General features: G+C 34.8%; 1 protein-coding gene across 1 annotated transcript; it reads right to left on the bottom strand.

Moving 5' to 3' along the window:
- Positions 1-9,860: 9,860 nt before the first annotated feature.
- On the bottom strand, positions 9,861-11,437 carry LOC102809218 (uncharacterized). The gene has a single exon (XM_006816627.3). It carries the CDS (start codon positions 11,398-11,400, stop codon positions 10,423-10,425), a length of 978 nt encoding a protein of 325 aa, XP_006816690.1. The 5' UTR covers positions 11,401-11,437; the 3' UTR covers positions 9,861-10,422.
- Positions 11,438-13,914: the final 2,477 nt, after the last annotated feature.

Raw genomic sequence — 13,914 nt, forward strand, 5'->3', positions numbered from 1 at the left:
TGTGTGTGTGTGTGTGTGTGTATGTGTATGTGTGTGTGTGTGTGTATGTGTGTGTGTGTGTGTGTGTGTGTGTGTGTGTGTGTGTGTGTGTGTGTGTGAGGTTTACTTGTTGATATACACAATACCAAAACGTAGGTTGTTCAAATTATGAAACACCATATGAAGATTAAAGGACTCATGGGCCAAGGTGCCGCTTTAATACACATTGTACGAAATTCTACAAACGCCCTGGGTTTAAAACTCCATTTCAATTTTGGTTGGAATTACCGCGTGGGTGTTCATACGCCATATATTATTTGAAGTTCACTCCTGAGATTGTATTTCTCTTGAATGTGCGATATTATTAAGTGACATTTGGACTTATGAATAATTTGTAATATATTTTTTTTTTAAAAACACTGAAAGAAAATCTGAAAGCGTTAAGTGATGCTTAAAAATAGCAATATAACACTGGATATGACAAGTAAATTCCCAGAGCTGTATGTTCTATTGCAATGGACATGTAAGAATGACTTTCTGATTGAAAATAAAACAGCGATCGCACGAGTTCGTTGAATAGTGGATTGTCAACAGAGTAAATCATAACTCACAGTAGGTGCACTCTCTTGTCTGAATGTCATTAGTTCAAAAGTGTCGTTGAATGTTTTCCCGTACCGGCTTCAGCTGTGTACAAATCACACTCGAGATATCACGTGACAAGCCATAAACACGCGTACACGAACTCACTTACTTCATTGAAAATTGACTTTATATTTGCAAGTGATTTGACGGATATTTGAAAAAACGTAACTTACTGTGTATTGTGAATTGCGTCCTCTGACGACAGCTAGGATTGTGTTTAAAGACGTCGAGTGATGGCGCCACTCATGTGTTCGATTGAAGATAATGGCTAGTTCGCGATAGCATATCAAACGAATTCATTTTTCTATGTCAGAATAACGAATCATAAATGTAATCAATGTCAAAAACTTATTCGATCAGGAATAATGATATTCACTGAAGGTGACGACATAGTATAATTCATTACGCAACGCAATTTCAAGTAGAGTGCGCCATGTTCAGAAAGATGATTCCGAGACGGCCAACCTTCAGATATAGGAATCAGTAACATATAGATGCGGACATCTAAATGTGCCAATGTGCCCAATATAGTTTGAAATCAGAATGAAAACGAAGTATTTATTATTCAATTAAACACTTCACTTGAACAACAGTGGATTATGAACGAAATAAATCAAAGGCTCACAGTAGGTCTAATCTCTTGTCTGAATTTCATTAGTTCAAATAACTCGTTGAATGGTTTTCATTTCCCTGTACCACCCCCAGCTTTACACAAATCATTCTTGAGATATCACGTGACAAACCGCAATTACACGCACACTAGTTCACAGATTACATTGAACAAGAAACGATATATGTATTAAAATCTATATCATGATGGATGTTTGTAAAATATAACTTACAATATATGACGAATTGTGCCCTCCAGTATTGTCAAAGACTTCGACTAAGACGCCACTCGCTCATTCGATTGATGATAATATCAAATTTCCGTTTGTTTTGTTTGAAGGTTTTTTTTACTAAATGACAGTTCTCTGAACATGGCCCACCATGTCAGATCTAATTTTAATAATGGTCGACCATAGCTAGACACACCAGATTACAGTAAAATCATCATTGTGTTTGCTCTACAATAGGCGGCAAAGATCTTAACATGGTCGAGTCTCATTTAACGACTATAGTCGCGTTCGCTTGGGACTGCATAATATAATTATACTCCATCCGTCCTATTTCGATTGGAATGTTTATTTTTTAATATACTATTTCCGAAAGAACACGATTGAAACACAAAGAAACACAATTGTTATTTTCTGGTGCGTTTGGCACAACGAATCGAGAATAACAGTGATGTTGGTTTCAGTTATTGTAACAGGTTTGAAACCAAATAAAATAAATGAGCATGTCTAAATGCTACTACTTAGGGTAATTATCTGCATAACTATATATTGATCTTTTGAAACTCTTGCTATATATCAATCATGTCGAAAACATAGACTAATCGGTATACTCGATCGCTCGTTTGTTATATATGAGTGGCTGGATCAAGTCGGTGTTGTTCAAAAGTGATTTAAAGTACCCTTATAAGAGAATAACCAGCGTTTTCCAAATAACAATTACAGAGAGAAACATTTACCGTAAGATGCAATACAATGACAAGGTCACAGCTCAATCCTGTGAATTTTTGTGAATACCAATCCATATCTTGCATGTCGAAAATGGATTTAGACAACAAAATTAAGTCATTTGTCATTTCTGTAAACGATCTGAAAACCGCATCTCTGAGCCCATATACGAGTTTGTTTTTTTTTTCTCAGAGTAACATTGTTTCTTATTTAAAATTGGAACCTTACTTCGATTCTTGCCACTTTTACAGAACAGGATGTATAAAATAGAGTACTATAGTATTAGCTGTTGTTTGAATTTTCATATTGTCTGGCGTGAACAGTGCTGCACGGATGTGTTATATAACATACTGTTTAGATAGACAATTAAGAGATTCACACAAAACGTACCATATATATGTATGTGTAATCACGGGCCATTTGCGAGAAAAATTGTAACTATAAATTTGCTTATCTTACTCATTACCGATAAATCGCGAGGTTCAATTCAAAATTCTTTGTAGAATGAAATACAAAAATATATATAATAAAATCGCGGTAGTAAATATAAATGCGCCCTCAGGTGTTTCAATGGAGCCAACAATTTTCAGATCGACGATTTATGTATTTGTGTGGTCACTCTACTAGTTGAGCTGTGCAGGTGATTTGTGACAGATGCAACATGTAATGCAATGTAGTACGTACAAGATCAGGTTTGATATGTACATGTCATTGTCTCATCGCCCTTCTGTACAAAATAAATTACCTGTTACCAGCAAACTGTATATTTCTGAGTAATGTTTCTAAGATTTGTTGAGCTTTATTCTGTGAAGAAATCGCTGAAGCGAATTCATCTATTCATAAAAAAGGGCTTTGATGACGACCTGCGGACGACTACCTTCGAAACGTTCCATCCAGATCGGATGGCATCCTTTTGTGCCATTCCTAGTCACTTATCGTTAGTGTCTTGAGATTGTTCACCTGGAATATTCGATATTGTTAATTAAGTGACATTTACACTACACTGTTGTAAATTCGGATTATGAACATTCTTAATAAAATGCCCTCCCGATGCTAGAAAAGGCTCAATTTATTTTGAAAACACATATACCCATTATGGGACTGAAAACAACCTAAAATAAATCAATAATACAGAAACTGAATATATATGACTAGTAGATGTTGAAAAGCTGCACGTTCTTTTGCAATAGAATGTAATGATGATTTGAGATCGACTTTAAATTAAAAATGAAATAGCGGTCGCACTCGTAAGTAGAATAACGGATTGTTAGGAGAACAAATCAATCGGTTACAGTAATTCTACTCTCTTGTCTGAATTTCATTAGTTTAAGAAGACTCGTTGAGCGTTCTTCATTTTTTGCACCACTCTAGGCTGTGCACAATTCACTCTTGAGGTGTCACGTGACACGCATACCAGCTCACCGATTTTCATTAAACAGGAGAATATATCCAAAAGTATGGAGATAGTATACGATGAAAGATATCTGAAAAATGTAGCTTAGAATGAGTGATGTTTTGCTCCCTTCAACGACGGCTCCGGAATATTTTTAAAGGCCACGACTGGGGGCGCCACACTCTCGTTCGTATGATAATAATAAACACGTTTCAAGAACGTGTTTCCTATTTGTTGTGTATATTTCAATCTCATTTTGTAACCATAGTATAACGACTTATATTCATCTCGAGAACTTACCTGAGCAGGAGAAATGTTAGGTCTCACTCATTTTTTTTCTAAATAATACGAGGAACCCTGGGACCAAGAACTGTGTATATATACTAATATACAAGAATTCATCGCATATCACCCAGGGCAACCAGCAATATTACATTATATGTTGCATAAACGCATACAATATTTCACGGTAGTTCATCTCCGTGACCCAGTAGCTACTATTCAATGGTTTTACACGGCTGTATTTTAACAAGTTAAATACATATGTCTTATCGATTTCTTGTCAGAGCGCCAACTATATATATTTCATTCAAACAGGAAATGGCGTATAATAATTTACGCTATAGTGTACACCTTGAACTTGGCGTGACTTATTCTGTATCGTCTATCCGCTTCTGTCAATTACACCAATTATTCCTCCATGCGTAATCTGATAGTAGGAAACTGTTTCCAATTTTCCACCATACTGCAGAACCAATTTACTGGAAATAAATTCAATCGTCAAGTTCAGGATATGTCTCGTTTACAAAATGGCAGTATTATGGTTGTTTCCCAGTTGGTAATCGTCGGCCGATTTATTAGTTCAACCGGGAGTGAATTAACACACATTTTCCCCCAATTGAATAAGTATAATTATAATGTATGTGCATTGCTATTTTATATTCAAGATGTTTATCCCTTTGCGTCGACGCGCGGCGATGATAACTAATATACACCATGGAAAATAAACATCCATAAATTCAAAGCTCAATACGTAAGTAGAAAAAAAAACTGACAACGGAGCCTATGAACCCGAACATGAATAATTATTGAGTAGATAGTTAACCAACGATATTGACTTGATTGATCAGCCGAGATCGACTGATATTTTAAATGACAGCGCGCATGAATAATTTAGTCGGTATGTGTTTTTTCTCTCCTATTAATGCTTATACAGTTGTCAGGCCGGCTTTTAGCAACGAAACATCAATGAGCAAGCAAAAAAGCAAGGACACTTCACTCAAACTCGTTTAAAAGTTGTATTATAACATAGTAGACATCGTGTATAATTTCACTGAGTAGCAATTGTGATTTTTCTTTTCGTCTTGGTTGTAAAAGCTGTCACATTAAAAGTGAGGTCACATTAGCATGCTGGGAAAATATAATATATATTTGTATTTTTAGCATCTTTTTTTGAACGCCCAAAACCCAATAACCTTATTCCTATGAATGGTATATGTATGAGTCAATATTGCCGATAGGCTATATTCATCATACTAAAATGCGTATATTTATATATGTTATATTTTTTAATATATTCGCAGTGGAATATTATTGAGAAACGCAAGTTTTTCTGGTTATCATTCATATACATAAATACATAAACCACATGAATTGATCTTACAAAGAATGAGTTGAAGTTTCGAAAATTAGGTCAATCGGATACTGAACATAAGGTAACATGGAGTCTCTTTTGACCGTATAGAAAACTACGCGAGCATCAATCCATTCAGGCGTTGAACACTATAGATACACTTAGATAAATTACCGTGCCATTCTGCCACTGCGATATCATGAATGACGGCGACAAAAGCACCGATGAGACTGTAGTAATTTAATACAAAATGATCAGTAGCCAGTATCTTACTTTTTAATCTGATGTAGGCTCGTCATTTGTGCAATCAGTGCGAATGCACGCACGTATACCTTCGATATCAGATAACTTTCAACATTCCCGCCACATCGAATGATCAAGGGAGATGGGTGTCTCGTGAGATACAAGCTGAGACTTGTAACAAGAACAAAAGCTTTTGGAAGGACAGAGTATATTTAAATACGAAGCGACAGAATCCGATTGTTATTATCGAACCTGAAACTGGTATAAAACTGATTAGACGACGGTCAACGGCAGGTCTACCTATTCACCAAATAATACATTCACTCATACGACCTGCTTGAAGGCTTCTTTGATGAAGTATTTCCAATAACGATGGTTTTGCGGGAAGCAGGTGTGTTTAGCAGCCAAGTATAATAGAACTCAGCGTGAAGAATCAAAGGTTAAGAGAGGTTAGATACATGATGTGTATATAGCAGCGACCAAAACCGATTCCACCTGAACACGTGGCGGCTTTCACACCTTATCATCTTACCTGTTATCGTCGAGATCCTAGAAAATCGATTGATCATTTGACGTACTTTGCGAGTGTAATACATCCATTACATCTCCTTAGAAAAAAACAGTAATGTAGCTACGTTATGGGATTCATTTGCATTGGCAACAATCGATGGAAGTATACATTTAAAACGTCAATGTTTATATTATTGATTAACTGAAATGATCCTTCGTGAATTGAAATCAGAGAAAACGTTTCAAAGAATGTTTGTAACTGCGTAAGTAAAAAACAAATTTCACTCTAGGATGTTTTTTTGGGGGGGTCACTTTCATTTGTATTATGCACATACGCAGCCTTCTGACTTAGCTCACAACATTATTGGCATTATTTTTTTTTAAATTCCTAAAATCTTGAGAAAATAAGACTCAATTAAAACGACCTAAATAATTCAGTTAATATTCAACCTACATTAATCGGCGAAATATTAGCTGCCATTTACAATATTATAATGACGCGCATACCTATTAGCTGTAACTGTCACTAACGTAGTATATACATACTTACATATTAACAAAACGAAGGAGTGCATACCTAGTTCAGAAGACAAATCTATCAATTGGGATTGTCTGTACTTTTTTACCAAATTTTCCCGATTCATACAGCATTGTCAAAATTTGTAACACTGAAATAAGAAAACACATTCAGAATATAACTGCACTATGAAACCATACAACTTCCTGTGTCACGATAGGGAAAAAACAAGATGGCCGACATTACTATGTGAAAAATGTCAGCAAATTTCGAGAAAAATAAACTAACATTGTTTAAACTATCTCTCATAAAAGACTCACCTATTCTAATTCAATGTACAAAATAAACTTGAGAAAAGTTCCGAGATGTATTTTTGGGGTACAAAATTTCGTCCCCATGTTGGACATCAAAAGACGTAGACCTAGGATCGCTGTACTGAAACTATAAATATAAACTATAATTGCTAAAAATATAATATAATCTCATCCGATATTTCAACAATTTTCCCGAACTGCTATGACAAAAGCAGACAAAATGGCTGACTTCGCCAACCTCAATAAAAAAGCGTTATTTTCTAAAGTTATGTTTGAAAATAGTTATGCTAATCGCAGTTCCACATTAAAATACCCATGTAGTAACGAATACTAACATTTTTGAACATTCGCAGACAGAGTTTAGGTGTACAAAATACCATTGTCAATTTCAATTCACAGACGGCAAATCTATCAACCAATCAAACTATCGGTGTTTTCATTTTTTCGAGAACAACGAAACCTTGAACATTACAGAACATTCGCACAGAAGTCGGATATGTGTCTACGTCGATCTTTCGGCGATGACGTCATAGTGGTTGGACACAAATCGAAAAGAACTCAATGGATAAAATTAGCATACCTAACTATAGAGTTTCCTAACCGTTCTTCTAGTAACCGTGCCGGAATACATGATTGTAACTTACCTACTACTTACCATAAGATACAAAAAATTCATTCCAAAATCGTTATATTAGATCATAAGTAGTTATGACTAAATGAATTAGACATTATGACTGAAACACCTAAAATGTGCTATTTTTTGTCATTTCTGTGTTATTACAGATGTGATTTATAATATGGTTGTTCGATTATTTGTGTCGATGAACACGTTCGACTCTTGATTTATCATAACATGAACACGCTGGTACTGTATCACAAATTGTAGTATTTGTCCAATGGAATGAAACATTTCTTTAAGGCAGAGATGCAGTTTACCTGACAGGTATTTTAATTAGTTAATTACGAAACCAAGATGACCTCCCTTGTCCACAAAACTATATATTTTCGGAAAGCTAATTGTATGAATTTTAAAATATGCACAAAAATGTACTTTTTGGTCAAAAGTGATTTACAAAAAAATAGCTTCTAAACCATGCTTCTGTTTCCTGTCAAAATTTGTTTGTGAGTACATCTGTTTATTATAAAGAAAACTGTCTACCAGTTGTCAATTTTGCAGGACAGCGGCTCTAATTTCACTACTTCAAGTTTATGCATAAATTAACACCCAAGCTAGTTGTCTGTACGATTGTTGTAACACTGTTCAGCCAAAAACAATGCCCCGACGGCGTTTTGAAGATGAACACATTGTTAAAATTTCAAAACAAAGTTCTGGTATGTCCAATAAAAAGAAGCTGAGATAATTGCTAATTTGCATAACAATTCACTCAGTAAGAAGTTTGCTAATGTTCATAATTAAAATGGCTGTAACAGATTCAAATTTAAATGTATTATCGTTTTATTAAATATAGTGCATAATATGGAGATCCCGTCATTTCTTTTTTTCACCTTGTTTCTTTTTTTATTATTTATGTACAACCTTGCTAAATCTTGCTAAGAATTCAAAAGAGAGAATGTTTGTTTCTGTTTTCTATATTTTAAAATCGTCTTTTGAGTATGTTTCACTAATCACACTTCTACAAAAAAATCACTCCCAAGTGCCCACAAACCTGCATCTCTACCTTAAAACGCACGTGCACTGGTTGTTTTGATACAAACAATACTAATCGCTGAGCATGCGTAATAGTTTTTTGTTATGTTTCATTTAGCGAATATTGTTGTTTGTCCTGAAATACAACAACTTCACGATGAATGAATGTTTTAGGCTAATTTTAATCTGATTTGTTTTACAGTATTGAATATCCAACAACAAAAATATTAAATAAATATTATATTTTCGTCAATATTGCATCAAGACTGATATATACACCACGTAGTTATAAACATAAATGTATGATTAAATTAGGTTAGATTTGATTAAAATACATTAGATTAGATTAGATTAAATTTGATTTGTTATAAATAAATAATTCAAATAGTTGAGTTAGATTACCATACCTAAACATGACCTCTTTCTGACCTGTCATTAGGTTTGCCATATTGCAATAAGTATATGTCATATTTTAAACCTAAACTGATTCAAATTTCGGTGTAGGTCATTCGGGGTAAATAATGACATGCTACTTTGCAGGAAGTAAAATTTTTAAGTAATTAGTCTCAGTTAGTGTGACCACGAAGTACGAAAATGAAATATGTCGCCTGCACTTGTATCTGAACATGAAATTCGACATTAATGGTACATGTATTGTTTATAGTAATACATTCACTATACTGGGAAGTATGTAATGATCGCATTCGTATATACATTCTATTATATATATACGATATACAGTTTCATTCAGAGGGGTAATTTAGTTAGTATCAATGTCTATTTTCGTCGGTATCAATCACGCTGATGCGCCATTAAACAATTGTAGAAGTTCGCTTGAACTACATACATCCCGGATCCGATGTGCGTATCACAAATGAGCATTGATTGGAATTTTCTGTCGATGTCAGTGCTGATTGAGTTAAAATATGTTTTGATAAGTTCATTCCTTTTTGGCAACGAAGGATGAGAACACAGGCGCTATAAAAAGACCTCAAAACCCCGAGTTGCAAGACAGGGATATTTTGTATGCGTTTGTTATTTAGCTTGTATCCACACTGATTGGTAAATGAATCGTTATGTTACATTGTGTATGTGTCTTATGGTTCATGTAAATTTTAAAAATGTGTGTATTATTGAACTCTGAAAGCTTTTTGTTAAAGAGCAGCGTTTATATGTCTAGACGGATGGTATACACATAGTAATATCTGTTTATAATGGCTCGCATATATGAGATGCACCATGGTAGATTTATGTATTTCACGCATAGTTTCTTTTATCACTTGCTGTGAAACAAACCACACGCGTATTTGCCCTTTGATACCCATGTGGACCTCGGACGTTGTCGCGTTACAAACTCGCATGAACACGTGCTGTTACTGGGGAAGGTCACTTGCACTCTCTGAGAATAAAACATTCAACTTGTCGATCCTTCATTGGATTCAACCATATATTTTAATTTGTAAAAACACTGTTATCATATCTGTATTGAAATGCTCGTTTATTCTTCGTAAAATTAAATTATGTTTGGTGACAATTTCAGTGGATTATAAATAATAAATCTGGAAATATTTGAAAAAAAAATGTTATAATTGATATACTATTACTTTTAATAAATATAATAAACATTTAAACAATCATATCTAACAGTTAATATCAGTTGAAACAACATGGCTTGAATTTAAATCGTTGTGTATTTACTTCTTTACGCATTCCAACTCCCGATAAACATTTTGATATGATTATTACTATATATTAAACTAATTTCACCTCCTTTTAGTTGTATCATTATTATTAAATTGTTTTTGTCAACAAACGTCTTCAATAATGGTGACATTGTGAACTATGAATGAATACTAAAACTCCAGTAGCAAACACTGTTATCAGTATGTAATTTCTGCATTTTCTTGTATGAAGATTTTCTCATTGCATATGCCAACAAATATATTTTTCTACATTCTAGTGAGGTGCCGTCCAAAAATAGCTACACGTCCTGCGCCACCTGTGACTGCTCTCGTGCCGATCTTGGTGACCACACTTTGCGGAAAGCTGTTCTATGGTTTTTACTACCTATGTTGTAGAGAATGGGGTTCAGGGCGAAGTGTAGTGGTACCATTAGTTTTGCCACGAACGCGAGACAGGCAATCTTCTTTCTTGGTAATGGTACGAATCCAAGAACCTGTGTGATTGTCGTTACAATGTAAAGGGTTGCTAAGGGGAAACAACTGATGAAGAATACAACGGTTATTGAAGCACAGAGAAGGAGCACCTGACTCTCTTCGGATATGCACGACGTGTGGATGTGGACAGTTGTTGGTATATATGACGGTTTGGAAACAATCATACGTCTAGCGATCAAAATGTACGACATCAACACGATGCAGATCGACGCTACTATTGAGACAGAGAGCAGAATCAGTAAAATGGAGAAGAGCTTCAACTGTATACTGCTGCTGTACGTATATATCAAGACATCAAACACCCCGACGGCAATTCCGTATAGCCAGCAGAAGGCAATGGACACGACGATCCGGGAGATGCTCTGCAGTCGTAACCTCTCCGCTTTGAATGGATGGCAGATGGCGATGTAGCGGTTCAGACTGGCCAGTGCCACGGTGAGCATAGAGACGCAGAACGCCACGTCGGTGATGGAGTGTCCGCCTTTGTAATGAATTTCTTTCAGTGGCTGAATGTTCAGTCTTTGCGACATAAGATGCAGTACATAATAGGTCATGAACAAGGTGTCCGCCATGGATAAATTGATGAAAAAGAAATTCGGCATAGTTCTCATGGATTTCACCTTGATGACTACGGACAGAAATGCCAAATTCCCCAATAGAGCTACAGTATACGAGACTGTATAAAATATAAAGAGTACGTCGTCGTCAGCGAAGTGACATACAGGGGAATTCGTTGATATATTCGGTGACATCGTTTCATTTACCGTCGCCGACGACGCCATCGTTTCTGCTACTGTATTAGCGTTATTTTTCGTGCTGTATTCTGAAATAAAATAAAAGAATATTTAGTAAATTTATGGAGATAAAACCACTATACTGTGCACATTCAACATTAAGTTCCTCACACCTACTGACTGAAACGCATCCATCATCATTAAGTTTTCTCAACCATAGTCGATTTATGATGTTTCGCTAATGTCAATCCATAAATAAAAAATCATTCCATCAAAGGACTATCTGTCAATTCCTATAGTACGATCGCGGCGTGTTTTTTTTAATCACTGAATTATATATTATTCTGTTAAATAACTTAAAAGAGATTAACTATAGCAATTACTGAGGAAGGTCGGAATAATGTCACACATAAATGGGGAAAATGACACAAAAAAACGCAAGAATTACTTATGCCTGAGAAGTGAATTGAAAGCATTTTCCACGCACGAAGAATTGCCTGTTATTGCGTGAATACACCACTTTCAATGTTTCTGAACACAGTCTGACCCCGATTACAAATAAAAGTTTTCAATAAAATTGGAAACGTTTCATTTATTTACTGGTACAACAACCGACATCCGTGGCTTTATACAGTTCAATTTAACTTCAATGACAAGTTACAACGGTTTTTTTTTTCTTCAGAGACTCGTTATTTTAAACATATTTCATATATTATTTTAAACATATTTCATATATGTATACAATTACCTACTTAACACGGCGCAGTTTATATTCAAGAGTGTCAGGCTAACCTAACATGTCTTCTTTCAATTTCCCTGGACCAAATCACGCTGAAAACCAAAGTGTGGTTGAAGACGTGATCGAACGAACCCTGTTTAATGTTGTCTCGCATACACTGTGTAGCTTGTTATCTAAAACATGATAATTTTATACTAAATTAATAGTTTTCGTTCTTACAATGGGATTATATTTATTTAATAATTATAAATATTCCATCATAATAAATTTTAAAAATCGTATCGTGATAATATCGACTGATGAAATAGTGTAAATAAGAAACACAGCGTTGCTCATTTTAAAATGTGTTTCACGTCGACTTCTGTTACAAAACTAAACTCAGTGTGTTGTGTTTGAATTAATAATGTTGATATCATATAAAATAATAAATGAGGTCCATTTTATTCAGAATGTGTAAAGTGCGGCATGCCAGTTGAGTGATGAGAGGAATGATAATATTGTATTCTCCCCTTAGGTATACTGTTACATGCTAAAATATTGTGTTACTTTAATTATTTATCAAAGTACGACTTTTATAATTCAAATGTGTCGCAATGTTTGGTGCCATGCTTGTTCATACAAGATGACTGTAATATGTATTTCGTTTTCATAAATATTATTTTATTCCTACACTGCAGACACATCTCGGTTGAATGATTTGATAAATGGTGTCTGACATTCAATTGACGAGTGGCGTGTTCGCAATAAGTGAATAATCTTTTGTTTGACGAACATTGCTCTTGCTAAGATTTATGTAGGTAATCGGTGCTATAGTTCCACCAAATTACAGTGAAGTGATGTCATTGACCCTTTTACATTTAAATTACTTCTTGTTGAATCTTTCGGAAACTAATTGATCTGTACAAATGTGCACAGGTCAAGGAAATTACAGCATGTCTATGTGTATCTTCTTATTTCGTGGCAACTCCGCTAAAACAAAACGGTGTATTTTGTTAAACTTACGCTCCACTGTTGAATGAATATATATTTTAGTGGTATGTAAGTACGTTACTGACGAGACCAAATTTATTGTAGTCTGTAATATCCAGGAGGTGCTGTTCTATCAACTTCAACTTCAATTTCAGTTGAACATATCTGATATCTGTCTGTTATTTTTTTAATTAGCCTCCTGAAGGAAATCAAATTTGACCCAGTACGAAGCGTGCTGACAGTGACAAAATCACTAACAAGGGATCGCAATGTGACATTATGCAATTAACAATCTGAAATGGATTACTATATTCCAATCTCATTTATCAGTTCTAAAGATATGATATTAGTTAAATTAAAATGAAATGAACATTTCCGTACATGTAGCCCCGGCCCGTTGTCATTTGTCAAGACTGATTGTAGAACTATGTGTTTCTTTTCATTTATATAGAACAATACATCACATATCCCTTGTCACGTTCTTTGTGATTTTTTTTAAAGATATGTTATTGCATTTCATATGAATCTAATAAATCAAAACCTAAAACCAAAACCTGGTATTGGATTTCAGGTGTACGAACTATACAATATTCAATACACAATGGCAATGCGGTACTGGTTGATAAACGAAACTGACATGCCAATCAACGGGCCATTACGTCACTTATTGGGAACAGCTGCTTGTATGTGAAAGAAAGCTTTTACGTGTGCATTGAACTCACCATAGATACGTTGTAATGACACCCCCATCTATTAACAGGTTTCGTTTTCACTTTGTTAGTAATAGTAGTGCCGTCTCGTTAGCAGCTCGTGGGACCTGCGTCTCGTTTAAGTGCATTACTTTAGTACATTAA

Source organism: Saccoglossus kowalevskii, chromosome 3 (assembly GCF_978046115.1).
Source record: "Saccoglossus kowalevskii chromosome 3, keSacKowa6.1, whole genome shotgun sequence".
NCBI lineage: Eukaryota > Metazoa > Hemichordata > Enteropneusta > Harrimaniidae > Saccoglossus > Saccoglossus kowalevskii.

Coding starts and splice junctions, on each gene's coding strand:
- LOC102809218 (XM_006816627.3), bottom strand. CDS start 11,400: ATGGCGTCGTCGGCGACGGTAAATGAAACGATGTCACCGAATATATCA.